This window comes from Pogona vitticeps, chromosome 2, assembly GCF_051106095.1.
Source record: "Pogona vitticeps strain Pit_001003342236 chromosome 2, PviZW2.1, whole genome shotgun sequence".
NCBI lineage: Eukaryota > Metazoa > Chordata > Lepidosauria > Squamata > Agamidae > Pogona > Pogona vitticeps.
This window is the reverse complement of record NC_135784.1, coordinates 48,481,701-48,500,390: the sequence shown is the minus strand read 5'-3', so window position 1 is coordinate 48,500,390 and position 18,690 is coordinate 48,481,701. Positions and strand designations below refer to the sequence as shown.

Below are 18,690 nucleotides of genomic sequence, written 5' to 3'. Positions count from 1 at the left end.
ATCCAGGTGTACCTTTGCCTAGCCTTAACTAGTGCAGATCAAGGGCCCATTGATTCATGCCTTAATTACTTCATCTGGAAGTTATTACTGTGCAACATCCGTAGTGACTGACCTCTTCAGTGCCCAGTAAACTCAGGTGGCACAAAGCACAAGAAATAAGACTGTCACCTGGCCTTGCAGACTACGTATGTAACATTGCACTTTAAACTGCTGCTGCATTGTCTTCAGGTTTGTTTCCCTTTCCTTTTTCAAGGTAAAGAGCTTGGGGACAGTGCATCTGAAAGGCTGCCTCCCTCCATTTAAGTACATCCACCATTTGTGTTCATCCTCCTGAGCTTCTGTTATGTCTCCTGTTTTGTAGAAAGAAGAGGTTGAAGAATATTCAAGCCAGGGCATTTTCACTGCCAACATCCTAACTTGAAAGCTGCCTCCCCAGGGAGGTCAAGCTACCTTCCTTGTTACTATGATTTACACAGCTGACTGAAGACAACATTTTTCTTCTGAGCTTCTAAGAGCCAGTGTGATTCGCTATTGTCTTATTAACTCCTGGTTGTATTATGCAAGAAGTAGATTATGTCTTTATTCTTATTTATCTTATTTTATATTTGGGGTTCCAAACATATTCTGAATAAATACAGAAAGTAATGGGGAAAACAGTATAGACGCAGAACACTTTTTTAAAAAGTCCTACTAAATCGACAGAGAGACATTTGAAGTTCAGCACTGTTACATTTCAATTCATTTCTGTGGGAGAGCTGGATACATGCTTTAATCTTTCCCACTGAAATTGCTAAGATGTAAAAGTGTTTTAGTTCTGCTACTTGATTTCTATGATGATTAGCTTAAGGCCAAGAAGACTGTTTTCTCTGTCCTGGGTTTTACAGAGATTGGCATGTAGTGTTATTAATTGTGTATGTTTTTCACAACAGACTATTGTCAGCATGAATATTTGTGAAACACGGATTCCATATTTGTGTGAACAGCCATTCACAGCAGGAACAACAATATACATTTACCCACAAGGACATTTTGTCTAACAAACCACAGGCAGCATACATCATTAACATGCCTTGAAATCAGTGCCTGAAACAGCAAGGCTTCGTCATTTATCGTTTCAGTGGATACTGATATAATTATCCGGCAGTTTCAGGAGATAATGATTTGTTACAGGAATATGGTAGCTGAAAAGCCAGATGGGGTGAAGCTGAAAGTGGTGTTTTCTGCATTGCCTAAAAGCAATTCTCAAGTTTTTTCTGTTTGTTTTTGAGTAGCTGGCTAGTGTTCAACCTTCAGGAATGATAATTTTTTCTTTAGATTTACTTTGTTCACCTAGGGTAGCATAATTAAGATGACATGTGATCCATAGTTGAAGATCACATAACTGAATTCCAGTAGTAAGCTGCAACTAGAGTGTGTGTGTGTTTAGTCGTTTAGTCGTGTCCGACTCTTCGTGACCCCATGGACCAGAGCACGCCAGGCCCTCCTGTCTTCTACTGCCTCCCGGAGTTGTGTCAGGTTCATGTTGGTTGCTTCGCAGACACTGTCCAGCCATCTCATCCTCGGTCGTCCCCTTCTCCTCTTGCCATCACACTTTCCCAGCATCAGGGTCTTTTCCAGGGAGTCTTTTCTTCTCATTAGATGGCCAAAGTACTGGAGCCTCAGCTTCAGGATCTGTCCTTCCAGTGAGCACTCAGGGTTGATTTCCTTTAGAACTGATAGGTTTGTTCTCCTTGCAGTCCAGGGGATTCTCAAGAGCCTCCTCCAGCACCACAATTCAAAGGCATCAATTCTTTGGCGGTCTGCTTTCTTTATGGTCCAGCTCTCACTTCCATACATCACGACAGGAAAAACCATAGCTTTGACTATTCGGACTTTTGTTGGCAAGGTGATGTCTCTGCTTTTCAAGATGCTGTCCAGATTTGTCATCGCTTTCCTCCCAAGAAGAAGGCGCCTTTTAATTTCAGGGCTGCTGTCTCCATCTGCAGTGATCATGGAGCCCAGGAAGATAAAATTTGACACTGCCTCCATATCTTCCCCTTCTATTTCCCAGGAGGTGATGGGACCAGTGGCCATGATCTTAGTTTTTTTGATGTTGAGTTTCAGACCGTTTTTTGCACTCTCCTCTTTCACTCTCATTACAAGGTTCTTTAATTCCTCCTCACTTTCTGCCATCAGAGTGGTATCATCTGCATATCGGAGGTTGTTGATATTTCTTCCGGCAATCTTAATTCCGGCTTGGGTTTCTTCCAGTCCAGCCTTCCGCATGATGTATTCTGCATATAAGTTAAATAAGCTGGGGGACAGTATACAGCCTTGCCGTACTCCTTTCCCAATTTTGAACCACTCAGTTGTTCCATGACTGAATCAGTGGGGAATTCGATCAATCAGCTCTTCTTGTTGTGCTGTTGATTCAGTGGACCTACTAATTGCAACTTGTTACTGAATTTCAGCCCATGAATGATAATGTGGTGAAAAGTTGAAAAAAGCCAAATCAAGAAAAAATGTTTCCAAAGCCAAATGAAGCCAGTGACATGAAGCAGAATAAAAAGAGAAGTGGCTGTTCTTAGAATAAAAGCATCCCAGAAATAGCTACACATAGAAAAAAATAACCCTAATTTTTGCCCTCTACATTAAATGTGAGAATACTTTTAGATGCAGATTAAAAGTGGCAGGCAGTGGGACTACTTATGTTTCTTGCACAAGAATGTGTATCCTTACTAGGCAGTTCAAAGATCATCCATGTTCACCATGTCTTCCTGGAATTAATAATCACTAGCCAAAACAGTAGCTTAATTAATTTCAATTTCCTTTCATGTTCTTGTTTTTAAAATCACAATTTGAATAAGACCTCCTTGTAGATTTCACTTGAATATTGTTCTGCCATGATTTAACTAGCTCTTTAAGATGGTCTCTGTTGCCTATTGTACTATATTGTGTTCCATATTCAGACATTTGAAGTAGAAGGAAAAGGAGAATACACCTAACTGTTGTTAAAAGCACTTTTGCATTAGAATATGCATGGGAATAGCATTTTTTTCAATACTTTATGCTGACTTTCTTCATCATCTAATTCTCTTTGAGAGTTCTAATGATGCAATCCTATGCATGTTTGCTCAGATGCAAGTGTGACAAACCCAGACCTACTGGGAGATGCCACAGTTTAACTAAGCTGCCACCAACCATTCCCTATAAGAAGTCACACAGACCAGGGATGGATTTTTAACAAATAAAGGAATAAGGTTTATTTAAACAACACACAGGGAAAATAAAATGATCAGGTGAATAAGATTTAGTAACGTGGCTTAGTTTCACTCATACATACACACAGTTTGGTTCACACAGAACCCTTAACTTGAAGCACAGACCCTGAACCTATCAGTTCTGGCTAACCAACAGACACCTGAACCTATCAGGTTGGTACTCTGACACACAGTAGTACCCTGTCTGACACACAGACTCCCACACCAGCTTCTTCTTCCCAGCTGCTGCTTCGTCACATCCCAGCGTCTCCTAAACTTCACCACACAGGCTTCACATATATATACAGTACAGCCCCTCCTCCTGATGTCCCGCCTTCCACTCCCCATAGGATGGAACTTTCCCTCCAAACCCATGACAGACAGGTAACATCAGTGCTGTATGTAACACCTCCCCTCTTTATAAGTTGTTTTGTAGGGGGAAAGCTAAGGTGCTTTTTCCCAAAAAACAACCTGGATAAAACACACAACAACAGTTATACATACCATATCATACTTACTTATACTTACATTCTAAGTTAACCATAGCAATTAGGCATTTAAACATTTACCATATACATTACATCAATTTACCTTTATTCATACAAACCAAATTCAAGAAAACCAGGTACATTTAACTTTTTGTCATCAATATATATACATAGTCCATGTTTCTTTCGCCGTCTTCATTCTTCAGGTCTTCTTGACAAGGCGTCAGCAACACAGTTCACTGACCCTCTGACCACCTTCACTTCAAAGTCATAGTCCTGTAGGTTTAAAGCCCACCTCATAAGTTTGCTATTGTGGGTTTTCATTGTCTTTAACCATTGCAGTGGTAAATGGTCAGTGCACAGAACAAAATGTCTTCCCCAGATGTAAGGCTTGGCCTTCTGGATCGCGTAGACTATGGCCAAACACTCCTTCTCCACGGTTGCCAAATGTCTCTCACCTTTTTGAAGTTTCCTACTCAGGTAGGACACTGGATGCTGGTCACCATTCTCATCCTCCTGGCACAGAACTGCTCCTACCCCGCTGTTAGACGCATCGGTGTAGACGATGAACTCCCGGTCGAAGTCTGGAGCACGCAGCACTGGATAGTTGATTAGCGCCTCCTTCAACCTCTGGAACGCCGCCTCACAGTCGCTGGTCCACGGGATGCGGTCATCAGCCTTCTTCCTCGTCAGATCGGTCAGCGGAGCCGCAATCTCGCTAAACCTCGGGATGAACTTTCTGTAGTAGCCCACCAACCCAAGAAATGATTTGACTTTTTTCTTGGTGTTGGGTCTGGGCCAATCACGAACAGCTTCTATTTTGGCCTCTAGGGGTTTTATCACTCCTCCCCCTACCATGTGACCCAAGTATTTTATTTCTGGGGTACCCAGCTGCAGTTTGTTTTCTTTGCAGAGCCTAGGCCAAAGCACTCCCTCCCCTGGGTTAAAGTGCCTCTCCCCGGCTTTCTGGTCATCCCAAACTTTCTTTCTGACCTTTTGAGCTTGCAGGGTCTCTGCTGCTAGCTCTAGGTTTCTCTTTAGGTCCTTCCTTAAAGAGTCTATGTATGTCACAACGTCTTGTGGGTCATCCTGGGTGATCTGCTCCCAATTTTGTTTGATCAAATCAAGGGGCCCTTTCACCCTTCTCCCAAATAAAAGTTCAAATGGACTGAACCCGGTACTGGCTTGTGGCACTGATCGATAAGCAAACAAAAGGGATTGCAGCTTCTGGTCCCAATTGTTTGGATTCTCTGCCAAGTAAGCCCTAATCATGCGCATTAGAGTCCCATTGAACTTCTCAGTTAACCCATTACTTTCAGGATGATAGGCAGTGGTTTCCTTGTGCTTAATTCCACAGATTTGCCATAAGCGTTTCATGAGCTTTGATGTGAACGATGCTCCCAAATCTGTGATTATTTCTGAGGCAAATCCCATCCTGGACATATACCCCACCAAGGCATCTGCCACTGTGTTAGTTTCAATGTTAGTCAAGGGTATGGCTTCAGGGTACCTCGTGGCATGGTCCACAATGGTGAGAATGAACCTGTTCCCCCTCTTTGTGGCCTTGGGCAAAGGTCCCACAATATCCACCCCTATGCATTTGAACGGAGTGTCAATCACAGGCAAAGGGCACAACTTTGCTTTGGTCCTGTCGCGGCTATTCCCCTGCCTTTGACACACATCACATTGTTTACAGAACTCCCTGATCTGCTTCCCTATGTCAGGCCAGTAGAAATTCTGTGTGATTCTCTGCTGTGTTTTGTTCACCCCTAAGTGTGCAGCAAACATGTCAGAGTGCCCCCTTTGTAAGATCATGGGGCGATACTTTTCAGGTACCACCAGCTGACTTCTGATCCCATCTCCCCCTTTTGAGATATTCCTCAGGGTCTCTCTATATAAAATCCCCTTTTTCTCCAGAAATCTCACTGGGGTTTCAGGTGTTAGCTGGGCGTCAGTCACCTGTTCAAAACACTTTTGGAGAGTGGCGTCTGCCTTTTGCTCGTGTCCAAATCTGCTGTCTGTGGTTAAGGTTTCCACCACAGCTTCTGAACTCCCCTCTGCTTCCGTCTCTGGCTCATCATTACCCCCCTGAACTGTCCCCGTGGTGGCTTGTGAACGTGTAATCACTAGCACCCGTTTCACATGTTCAGCCAGGTCATTTCCCACGAGCACGGCTGCTGGCAGAGTCGATGAAATCGCTAGCCGCCAAACTCCCCTCCAGCCTTGAAAGTTGACAGGTACCTCCGCGACTGGCAGTGAGATTACCTGCCCCTCAATCCCTGCCACCTTCATGCTCTCATTTGGGATTACATACTCCCTGGGAATAATATCTGGATGGCACAGGGTCACCTGGGAACAAGTGTCCCGCAGCCCCCGATACTGATGGCCAAGTATTCCTACGTCCACCCCTGCTGTCTCAAACAACTGAGAATCTGTTCTCACCAGCAGGCAGCGCCTGACCTCTACAAGAGGACCATTTTCCTCAGCCTGATCAGCAGATGTAGCTGTTCCAGATTGAGTAGCCATGGCAACAGGCTCCCTCAGTGACAATGAGCCTTGCTCTTTCTGGACACAGAACACAGCTTTTGGCTTGGTCCCACTCGAATCCTGAGGCACCATTCCTTTTAGCTGCTTTAATTTCTCACACTCTGAGATTAGATGGCCCTTTCCCTGACAGAAATAACATTTTCTGGTGTATTTTGAATCTCTCTCATCTTGTTTTGGTTTTCCCTCCAAAATCTGAGGTCTTGGTTTCATGTCTGAGGGCTTCCCTTCACCATGGGCCCCTCCCCCTTGCTGGCTTTTCCCTGGTCCCTGAGAGTACTTGCTGTAGGTTTCTTTGGGTTTTCCTACAGATTTCTCCTCACCTAAGGGCTTTCTTATCTGGTAAATAAAATCTGCGATCTCGGCTGCTTCTGCCACAGATTTTGGTTTCCTTTCCCTCACCTGGAATTTCAGTTCCCCATGCAGGACTGAATAGAACTGTTCCAGCGATATCAAATCTTTAAGCTGCTGAAAGGTCTCTGTCCCCTCCTGAGATAGCCATTTCTCTAGCAGCCTCACCAATTGAGCCCCCACTTGGGTAAAAGTCTGCTCTGGTTTCTTTGTGAGGGACCTGAATCTTTGCCTCAGCTGTTCCGCATTTATCCCATGTCTTGCAAACACCAGTTTTTTAAACTCTGCAAAATCTCTCATCAGTTCCTGTGGCATCTCTGAATAAACCTCAGCCAGGCTACCACTGATTAAAGATCGCATGATGGTCATCTTCTCAGTTTCCCTCACTGAGAAGTCCACAAACGCTCTTTCCACTAAGGAAAAGAACACCTCAGGACAATCTCCCTTGTGGTACACAGGGAATTTCTTCAGGTCAGCTTTAGACAATTGGCCTCCCTCAGAATCCCTATTGTTATTATTGTTCTGGTTCATCATTTCCAATTTTCTTAATTCAAACGCCATCCTTTCTTTTTCCAGAGCAATTTTCTCTCTCTCCATTCTTTCTTCTCTCTCCATTCTCTCTCTCTCTCTCTCTAATTCAAACGCCATTTTCTCTCTCTCCAATCTTTCTTCCATTTCCCTCACCCTCAGTTCATGCTGTTGGGCTAGGAGTATTTTTCTGAGCTCTGGGTTCTGTTCTCCCGTGCTGTCACCTTGCACTGAGCCAAATTCTTCCTCAGAACCTTGGTCTACCTGGGGGTCTTTCACTTCACCCATTTCTGCCATTTGGCTTCGAGTCAAGGGCATAATCCCCCCTCAGAACAGGCTGCTTTAAAAAGTCAAGCCTCAAAATAAAACGACCACTTTTTTTTTCTCTTTTGCCTCAGAACCAGCTTTCCCTATAGATTGCTGCTGTCCTTCAGCACTACTTGCAACTGTAGCGAGTTAGAGTCTACCCCCCTCTGCTGGGCCTCTCAGCAGGCAGGCTAGATCACTGCTGTTTCACAGTTTTGCCTCAGCTTTTTCCCGCCAAAACAGGCTGCCGCAGAGCACCCTAATCTAGTCCCCAATCTGAGGTTACACGTTCTTCTACTAGTGCACCCCCCCCGTGAGGTACACCTAGAAGATTACCTACGTGCTCTCAGATTGTCCCTGACTAGACCCCCCTTGCTCTGGGCACACTTGCCAAGGCTTTGCTGGACCACTGGACAACTGGACCAGTCGTATCCCACACGCTGGACACCAATCAATGTGACAAACCCAGACCTACTGGGAGATGCCACAGTTTCACTAAGCTGCCACCAACCATTCCCTATAAGAAGTCACACAGACCAGGGATGGATTTTTAACAAATAAAGGAATAAGGTTTATTTAAACAACACACAGGGAAAATAAAATGATCAGGTGAATAAGATTTAGTAACGTGGCTTAGTTTCACTCATACATACACACAGTTTGGTTCACACAGAACCCTTAACTTGAAGCACAGACCCTGAACCTATCAGTTCTGGCTAACCAACAGACACCTGAACCTATCAGGTTGGTACTCTGACACACACTAGTACCCTGTCTGACACACAGACTCCCACACCAGCTTCTTCTTCCCAGCTGCTGCTTCGTCACATCCCAGCGTCTCCTAAACTTCACCACACAGGCTTCACATATATATACAGTACAGCCCCTCCTCCTGATGTCCCGCCTTCCACTCCCCATAGGATGGAACTTTCCCTCCAAACCCATGACAGACAGGTAACATCAGTGCTGTATGTAACAGCAAGTTCCACTGTGTTCAATGGGGTTCACTTACTAGTAAAGGTAAGACTGCAGCCTGGGTCACTTTGAAAAACAACATGTATATGCCTCTCTCCTTTTCAAAAAATACATGCACTGTATAAATGATGATGACTTGCAAGAGTGCACTTGCATCCAACATGTGATGACAGTCAATTACCTGGACAATTATTTGGTCTTGCATAATACATCTCTAATGTCAAGTAAATTAAAATTGTGTTTTCATTATATATTCCAAGCGCCCAGCCAGCCTCCAGGAAACATTGTCTGGAACGTCACAGACTCCAGGGTAGTACTGAATTGGGAGCAGGTGCATGCAATGGAAAATGAGTCGGAGGTAATTGGCTATAAGGTGAGTATAAGTAAGGTAGCAGTGATGTAGTATTGAATGCTTGCTAGAAGCAGACAATTTTGTATAAATACTAGGCACATCCATTTTCACCTCAAGGGCGGCTTTTTTGCAACCCATATGATGAATTGTTCAGCTAAACAAACAAACAAGTGCCACATTTAACCTGCCATAATCTCACCATTATGTCAATCATATTCTCACAGCTATCTTAACAGTTGTAGAAAAACAGGCAGTGCTGGAAATTCACTGAACACAATGTATGTATACTGATCTAGATAGATAGCTTCTTTAACATGTACTGCTGCTGCTATGTTAATTTATGTGTTGCTTTTGAACATGGATGTGCCCAAAGCAATTCACAACAAAAGTACAGAAATACAGTAGTAGCATTACCTCTCAAAGCATCTTTCCAGTTCCTGTCAAATCAATTGCCAATTCATTTTGAAAAGTAATATAGCAATTCAAATATACGGCAGTCCATTTTACTGTATTCTTTCAATATTCCTTGTATATCTTCAACTATTTGGAAATATCAGCTCTTTACTTGAATCTCTATATTTATCTTAGTCCTATGTAGTAATTACTTTAGTATTTTGGATAGTCACATGTATTTCAACAAATGGTCATGATTGTATTGCAGTCCTTCGGGCATTTGGGAGCAATTCCTACTGATGAGACTTGCAACGAAATGTAACAAATTGTAGTGGTTGCATTTGCTCTTTCAGAAAACCTGCCAGCAATCTATTCTGTCTTCTGGGACAATATCAATTTACATTCCCCTATTGCCCAGTATTCCACTTTTCCCCATGAGGGTCAGTTAGCATACCATATGTGCTGAGCATGCTCTCACTTATTGGACTGTTTTAAGTCCCCTCCACATCTTAGAGCTTTTTCCCTGCAATTTTTGTCTACTACAAAAATTGCATGCCTTGCGGTTCCCCCAAACTGATTGATACCCCCCTCTTCTTGGCGGATGTTGGCATTTTGGTTGCATAGAATTGGTACTTGAAAAATATGTTTGCCATTAAGATTGAAAAAAAAGTTGTACTTGTACCTGAGGAAAAGTAACTAGTAACTTAAATGCATTAAGAAATGCATAATTTCAGTGAGCCTTGTGTTACATCTTATGCTTGCATAATTGCCTATGTCTTCTGTATTACCTTTAAATCTTCACATTTGTACCTCACATTTCCATCATTGGACTTGAAACATGGCATTCCAAACTAAGAGCTGGTGGCTTATCTAGGCCACCCATTAAATTTCATGGTTGAGCAGAGATCAGATTTTTCCTGTCCATATCCAACAATCTGCTACTTATACTACACTAGTTCCATTGGTGGAACAATATAAGTTCTCTACTGGTGTACAATAATGCCCACATGTGTTGGTGTAATGGTGGAATATATTTGGAATGTTCAAGAAGTAAATTAATCTATCAGAAAATCTCTCAAAAAATACCCATCTGCCAGAAAGGGAAAAGTAGTAATAGTCATATGCTGTCAAGTTGTTTCTGATTTATGGCAGCCCTACTAATTAATAATCTCTGAAATTTCCTATCGTCAACAGCCCTGCTCAGATCTTGCAAAATAAAGCCAGTGACTTTCTTTATGGAGTCAAAACCCATGATACATAGATTTAAATCCAATCATTCATCACAACTGGAGTAGACACATCGAATCAATGGGACTTAACATACATTTTTAACTTAATCAGTTCCATTCATTCAATAGATCCACTATAGTTAAGACTAACAACAGCATTTATAAAATTTTAGGAAAATATGTCCTTATGCATATATCCTTATGCATAGTATATATTTGTCTCACTACAGTGTGTGGATAAATATATGTCTACTATTTTCTGAATGTGATCAGTACATCTTAAAGGTAAAGGTAAAGGTTAAGGTTCCCCTTGACAATTTTTGTCCAGTCGTGTTCGACTCTAGGGGGCGGTGCTCATCCCCTTTTCAGAGTCACAGAGCCAGCGTTTTGTCCGAAGACAATCTTCCAGGGTCACAGGTCCAGTGCAACTTAGACACGGAACGCTGTTACCTAGCTCATCCTATATGATTGTGTTTTCCACATAGAGATTGTGCCAAACCATGATAATTCACTCTAATCCATGCAGCAGACTGGGAACATACAGGTGGTAGGGCTCAAAATAATGTCTTGCATGAAACCTCTATGCTACATCATTACTGTCCCCTCTCTTCTCATTGTTCTCCTTGCCTTATCCACTTCTGATTAGTAATGGAGTGGGAAATTATACATGCAGTAATCTGTCTGGTCTCAGTATGTGCAAGCATCTTCTCCTACAAACTTCAGTAAAACTAATGACAATGTTTTAGAGGACACAGAATAAATCTCTTGCATAGGAGGGAGATATTCTGGTACAAATCAGTTTTCAGCTTTTGCTTTCCCTACATTGTTTACTCTATCAAGCTGCTGACATAAAAATCTGAACTGCCCTAATCCAGTTCTGATTAACGCTGTTGTGACTCCCTTACATTATTATCCAAAACACTTCCCGATGAATTGTATCCTAAAATGAAGTTTATTGCCATGGTGCTCTCTGTGTTGTTAATAGATGGCATAAATATTTAAAAGGCTGCAAGAAATAAGCACTTAATTCCATGACCACATAATTACTTGCTGCATGGAGACCCAAAGACCACAGTTGCTTGCATTTTTTTATTTCCTTTGACATCCCATTCCAGATGTGTCTGTATTTATTGCTTTAAGTGCTTAAGCCATATAATAACAAGATATAAATTGAAGAATAATTCATACAGGGCACCATTACTGAGAAACTCAATAGAATATATTATACTTCTGTTATTGTAATTTATTTTTCCATTCTAGATTAAAGCTATGATAAATGTGTTTGATAAATACTATATATTCGGAGTGACTTCAATGATGCTAGGTTTTGTTTTGTTATTTGGCTTCCCTCTCTACCCTCACCATCTTTTAAGAACCATTTTTCCTCTTCCACTTCTAAATGACATTAAAATAGTGTGGTAGATTAAATAGCATTACTAATGTAATTGCTTTTGGTTTTTTCACCAGGTTTTATATTGGACAAGCAGTCAGAACCAGCTCAGTGTCCTGATCACAAACAGAACATCTGCAGAGCTTCTTTTGCCTTTAAATGATGATTATATTATTGAAGTTAAAGCAGCCACTGATGGTGGAGATGGCATTAGCAGTGAGCAGATAAAAATACCTAAACTAGCAAGTATGTCTACTGGCACTGATGACCTCTGTTTTATCATAAATTCACTGCTCCATTTTTGGTGCTTTTTAAATCTCACCTACTCTCTTCCATGCCCTCTGTGCCACCCAGAAGCTACTACAGGGAAGTTTTCTACCCTTCAGACTCAGTTTTGATGCATGGGAGGCTACAACAAGGCGCGGGGGGGGAACCACTCCTACTCAGTTCCATTGGAAACCACGGTTCTGTCCACCATTGGATCCTGCCCAATGTACTTTCTCTTTAGAATGAGAATTGATGTGAGAATATTAATTAATAGAAGAAATTTGACTGATACTTTAACCTTAGGAAGGTGCTGGGCTGCTGTTTTCTAGAGTGGTATTATTGAGTGGTGTCTGGGTAACTCTATACATTAGCTAGAAGTTGGGAGTTCAGTTCCTCACTGTGTCTCCTGCAGGCAAAGCCAGCCTGGGTAGCCTTGGGCAAGCTGCACAGTCTTAGGGAACCCCCAGAAGAAGGGAATGTTAAACCACGGCTGAGTATTCTCTACTTGGAAAATCCTGGAAAGGATCACCATCAGTCAGACAGCATACAATTATTATTTTTTCTTATTATTAAATAACAGTATCTTCAAAATATGAGCGTTCAACTCAACGCTCTAACAAAACATCTGGCGTTTAATAATTTTGACATGTGCATGCTGAAAGAAACCAAAAGAGAGGTTCTTGCAGTACATTTTGTTTTATATGACTTTTGGAGCTCCTTAAATTAAGAGTATAGACAACAAAGAGAGATGTAGCACCTTAAAGGCTAACTAGTTTTATTTGGCACCAGATTTGTGGACTGCCATATCCATGAAGGGTTACCTACATAGGCAGATATTTGTACAAATACTTGGGTGTGGTGAGGATGAAGGGGAAAAGAAATAGAAAAAGTACAAATACTGATTATTATTGTAACAGTAGTCATTTTAAAAACAGTCATTGGGCAAGGATGAAAACATTTTCGCATAAATAAGCAGATTCAGATAGGCAATGATCAGAGTCTTTGTGCAGTGCAAATATAAGAGCAGACCAAAAGATTGAACTCTGTTCAATGGGGATTGTAATCAAAACATCCAGAAGGCATAGATCTGCAAAAACTGTCTACAAATGTCTAATTAGTGGTCATTAAAGGAACAAAGCTGGTGATGCAGACATCTCTGTATCTGGGTCCCTTGTTGGGAGAAATGCGGCATATAAATAAAACTATTACTACTACTACTACCCTGTTTTCCCGAAAATAAGACCTAACCTGAAAATAAGCCCTAGTACAATTTTTCAGGATGCTCGTAATATAAGCCCTACCCCAAAAATAAGCTCTAGTTAAGTGAAACCCTGCCCTCCACAATTGTGCAGCATTGTGCAGCAACCAGAAGATGACATGACTGTAAAATAAAATATCCCTTGAAAATAATCCCTAATGCATTTTTTTTTGAGCAAAAATTAATATAACACCATGTCTTATTTTTGGGGAAACACAGTACTGCTGCTACTGCTACTGCTACTGCTACTGCTACTGCTACTACTACTACTACTACTACTACTACTACTACTACTACTACTACTACTAATAATAATAATAATAATAATAATAATAATAATAATAATAATAATAATAATAATAATAATAATAATAATAATAATAATAATAATAATAATAATAATAATACCCAATCTGATGAAAAAGTAGTGGGATAATAAGTTTTTGTGCCTATAGAATAAATCACCAGTTTATGAAATCTTCTTCATTTGTCTCCTGATGGAATTTGTCGTGACAGTTCTTTTCTTCAAGAATGACCATTTTGACATCAATGATGGATGTCCTGGGAGACTTAAATGGCACCCTCCAGGTTTTTGAACACTGCCATTTTGGTTTTCACCCCAGCTTTATTCTTTCACATAAACAATGATCCATATAGAATGCAGCAAAGTATTATAAGCAAGTGATAATGTGTATCACAGTGGAAGCTGCATGAACCCATGATTTGAGGTATAATACAGTGGGATCCCCATATCCATTGGGAATTTGTTCCATGGGCCCCCATGGATACTGAAAACTGTGAACAACAGTGAATGATACAAGGAAAAAACCCAAGAAAAAATATTTTCACATGAATTACCAGATTTATCTACTAGAGGGCACCAGGGACCATGCTATGTATTCTTCATAGCATGGTCTCTGGCTCCATAGCATGGTCTCTGGCTCCATAGTGGCCTGTAATTGTAATGTATGTGAAAATATTTTTTTCTGGATCTTTTTCTTTTAATATTTTTAATATTTTCAAGCAGGGTTAAATGAAACTATGGATACTGATCCTGTGGATATGGCTGAGTGGGTGGGTTCCTACTGTACAAGTATGTCCTTAGTAATGTTTCCAAGGGTAGACATAGTGATGGAGTTGGCATCTGAGTCTTCCACAGGGCATATGGTTCCCATATTTGTGTTTCAGCCAAGAATGAGATATCTGTTACTGCTTGTGGTGTTCACCCCTCATGGCCCCTGCCTGACTCTCCAAACACAGAGCATACGAAGGCAAACTACTACTCCTTTTCACCCACTGCCACCAGTTGATCACTAAATCAACATTAATTATGGAAGGATGAAGATGAAGGTCCAAACGTCTTAAATATAACTTGTTTATTGATTACAGATGTTTGATTGCTAATCATAGGTAACTTCTACAGGTTTATTAATCATCAATCTCAACCTTCTATTTGTCATAACATTTCTTATTCACTCTTCACTCTAATTACACCTCAGATCTCCCTAATTTTAAACAATTTTATCAAGCATTTTTGAGTCTTTATAGAAAAGAAAAAAGTATGCATTATTCTGCTATAATGCAGTTGCCAAAAAAAAAGAAAGAAAAGAAACCAATTAGAATTCTTCATACTCCTATGCATGAAAAATTGCATTCAATTGAACTAGTAAATTACCACGTAAATTAGACACCATTATTTTTTTGAAGGAAATTAGATTTTAATTTTCAGGTGTTCGGATTTTTTTTCCTGCCTGATTAGAGACGGTTGAATCACTGTCCCAGATATTAATAGTCATATACATATTGTTGGAAAACTGGGAAATGGATACATTGCCAAGACATATAGACAACAGCATTTTTTTTAAAAAAAATGGCAAACCATGGAACAGTGTACTTAAAATTGCCAATAGGAACAAGTACAATTCTTTTCCTTAATGGCACTAGTACTGCAAATGATAGCTCTCCTAGTGGTTCTGATGGCACAAGTCACATCAGACTGTTCCACCTCTTTTACATGTTCGTGAGCCATCATGGCTGCATTTCTTTTGCAGTTATACTCATCCCAGCGTTGCACCACATATAGGCTGCCAATGTGGCTGTTCTCACCAGAGAATTCATAAACATGCATTATACAGATTCCTCAAAAGGCTTGATAGCAATTTCGTGGCATATTAAAATGCTGTTGAGAGAAGCTTGTACACAGTCCCAGAAGCAGCAGGAAATGTCAGTAAGGAGACATGTTAAGTGAGCCAAAATGTGTGAAGCTGTGAACTAAGGAAAGCATTTCTATTTAAAAATAAAAAAGACTCAGGTGAAAGCTCTATTGGGAATCCAAAATAAGTGTGGGGTAGGGATGTAGAGTCTTCTCTCTCTTTTTAATGGGAGATACACATACTCTTCTGCTAATCTTCCTTTCCCCCTTTCATTTCAGGTATGGATGCAAGAGGCTCTAGCGCAGCAATTTTGCATGGTCTGTCCAGTCTAATGCCCATGACACTATTTTTGGTTTTCAAAGCAGTCATGTGGTGATGCATTTTCATAGAGAAGCCAAGTCTGGGCGTATCATTTCCTTAAAAGTGCTTTTGAAAACAACAATAACGACAGCAACAACAGATGGTGGTTATGCATGAATCTACCACTGCTCTGAATTTAAACACATTCTATAACTTGGGATTTTTCCTTCGAAACAAAAACAAATCACACACATATTAAACAGTTCCTTTTGAAGGAATAGAAAATGCCTTAAAATGTAATGAACCAAAGGAGTTTTCACAGTACATGCTTCAGAAATGACAAGAAAAAGAGGATGAGCATTGTGAAAAGTTTTGAGAGTTCCATTTTCTAAGTGATATGAAATTATTTTGAAGCACCTTGCCCCAAAAACTATCCTGATACACACAATTCATGCAAGAAAAAAAATCTGTAAAACCTTGAACTCTTTTCGACCTTTTATACTGACGTTTTGCTTAATGTCCTTATTTACTATTAAATAAACATCAGAAGAATTGATGCTTTTGAATTGTGGTGCTGGAGGAGACACTTGAGAGTCTCCTGGACTGCAAAGAGAACAAACCTATCCATTTTGAAGGAAATCAACCCTGAGTGCTCACTGGAAGGAGAGATCCTGAAGCTGAGGCTCCAATACTTTGGCCATCTCATGAGAAGAGAAGACTCCCTGGAAAAGACCCTGATGTTGGGAAAGTGTGAAGGCAAGAGGAAAAGGGGACGACAGGGGATGAGATGGCTGCACAGTGTCATGAATTTGACCAAACTCCGGGAGGCAGTGGAAAACAGGAGGGCCTTGCAGGCTCTGGTCTATAGGGTCACGAAGAGTCGGACATGACTTAATGACTAAACAACAAACATTGAAAAGACCCAGATCACTGTAAAGCCAATCTGACATCAACACTTAAAAAAAACCTGTATCAATCAATCTAGATTTGATTGTGAATGTTCCTTTTCTTTAAAAGGTCAGCTACAAGTCTAGTTCTTCTCTATATTTTTAATGGTTGATTTCCAGAGAGGGAGCCTTTATGCTCTGATTTCAGGGCAGGGGAATGGTCTGCACAAGATTAAGATCTCAATTATCAAGATACCAGAATACTTTCTAACCTACTAGAGCACTCAGCTGGTACATTATCTTCTACTTATCCCTTCCACCTTTTTTTTTTTTTTTTTTTTTTGGAAGGGGGCTGCTTGGCTTCCTATTTATTTAAAACATGGTGTTTGGCATTTACAACCGTGTTTGGCCTTGCAATAATTTTATTATCCTAACCCCACAACAGTGTATTTCAGGCACTTGAATTTTAACTACAGTCATGTGAAAAAGAAAGTACACCCTCTTTGAATCCTATGGTCTTACATATCAGCACATAATAAAAATCATCTGATCCTTAGCAGGTTTGAAAATTACACCGCGATATATTACACCGTGTCATGATTTAACATGACATATTACACCGTGTCATGATTTAACGAAAATTAAGCCAACATGGAAAAGTCATGTATGAAACAGCTAAGTACACTGTATGATTCAATAGCTTGTAGAATCAGTCTTCTGTATGATGTATGACTGTCACACACATCATTGTGGAAGAATTCGGGCCCACTCTTCTTTACAACGTTGATTCAGTTTATTGAGGTTTGTGGGCATTTGTTTATGCACAGCTGTCTTAAGCTCTCATCATAGCATTTCAAGCAGGTTGGGCCATTACAACACCTTTTTCAGCCATTCTGTTGTAGTTTTGTTGGTGTGCCTGGGATCATTGTCCTGTTGCATGACCAAGTTTCAGCCAAGCTTTAGTTATAGGACGATGGTCTCACATTTGACTGTAGAATATTTTGGTATACAAAAGGCTCCTGATCGACTCAATGACTACAAGGTCAAGTAGCCAGAACTGGACACAGTACTCAAGATGAGGCCTAACCAGTGCCAAATAGAGGGGAACTAGTACCTCCCACCGAGATCTATCCGTGTCACTCGCGTGAGCCAGGAGGTGAGGCTGAGGAGCCTAACGCCGAGAGAGGCCCGAAAGGAAAAGACCAGAAATCGGGCCTTCTCGGCGGTGGCTCCTCGCCTTTGGAACAACTTACCCCCTGAGATTTGCGGCTCCCTCGCTGGGCATTTTTAAGAAACAACTAAAAACACTGATGTATAGGCAGGCCTTCCCAACAGAAAATCCTTGACGATCTTTTCCTTTTATTTTGTTCTCTATCTTCATTTACGTTTTAGCTGTAATGTCTTAAAATTACATTGTTGTTTTATTGTAAGCCGCCTAGAGTGGTCAAATACGATCAGATAGGTGGGATAGAAATAAAATAAAATAAAATAAAATAAAATAAAATAAAATTAAATTAAATAAATAAATAAATAAATAAATAAATAAATAAATAAATAAATAAATAAATAAATAAATAAATAAATAAATAAATAAATAAATAAATTTGGAGACTATACTTCTGGTAATGCAGCCTAAAATAGCATTTGCCTTTATTGTAGCCACATCACACTGTTGGCTCATATTCAGCTTGTGATGTGCATTATGTCCAGACATTTCCACTTGAGTCTTACCTGTCCAAAGGACATTGTTCCACATGCCCTGTGGTTTTGCAAACCTAAGCCATGCTGCCTTGTTTTTTTAGAGAGTAGAGACTTTCTCCTACTATCCTTCCAAACTACCATACTTGTTCAATCTTTTTCTACTTGTACTTTCATGAACATTAATATTTAATATGCTAACTGTAGAGTCTGAGATGTAACTCTCTTTTTTCTTTTTCTTTTTTTCTTGCAATTTCTCTGAACATTACATGGTCTGATCTTGAGGTGAATTTGCTTGGACATCCACTCCTGGGAAGATTGGCAATTGTCTT

The 18,690-nt window shown here is 40.5% G+C and overlaps 1 protein-coding gene across 3 annotated transcripts in view; it reads left to right on the top strand.

Moving 5' to 3' along the window:
• CNTN3 (contactin 3) overlaps positions 1-18,264 on the top strand; it is a 297,168-nt gene extending 278,904 nt beyond the window's left edge. For all 3 annotated transcript variants that reach the window (XM_072989444.2, XM_020811500.3, XM_078385204.1), the window contains exons 19-21: positions 8,692-8,804; positions 11,873-12,041; positions 15,752-18,264. In XM_072989444.2, the coding sequence (XP_072845545.2) occupies positions 8,692-8,804; positions 11,873-12,041; positions 15,752-15,849 (380 nt within the window). In that variant the 3' untranslated portion in view covers positions 15,850-18,264. The remainder of the gene's footprint in view (positions 1-8,691; positions 8,805-11,872; positions 12,042-15,751) is intronic.
• The last annotated feature ends 426 nt before the right edge of the window (positions 18,265-18,690 follow it).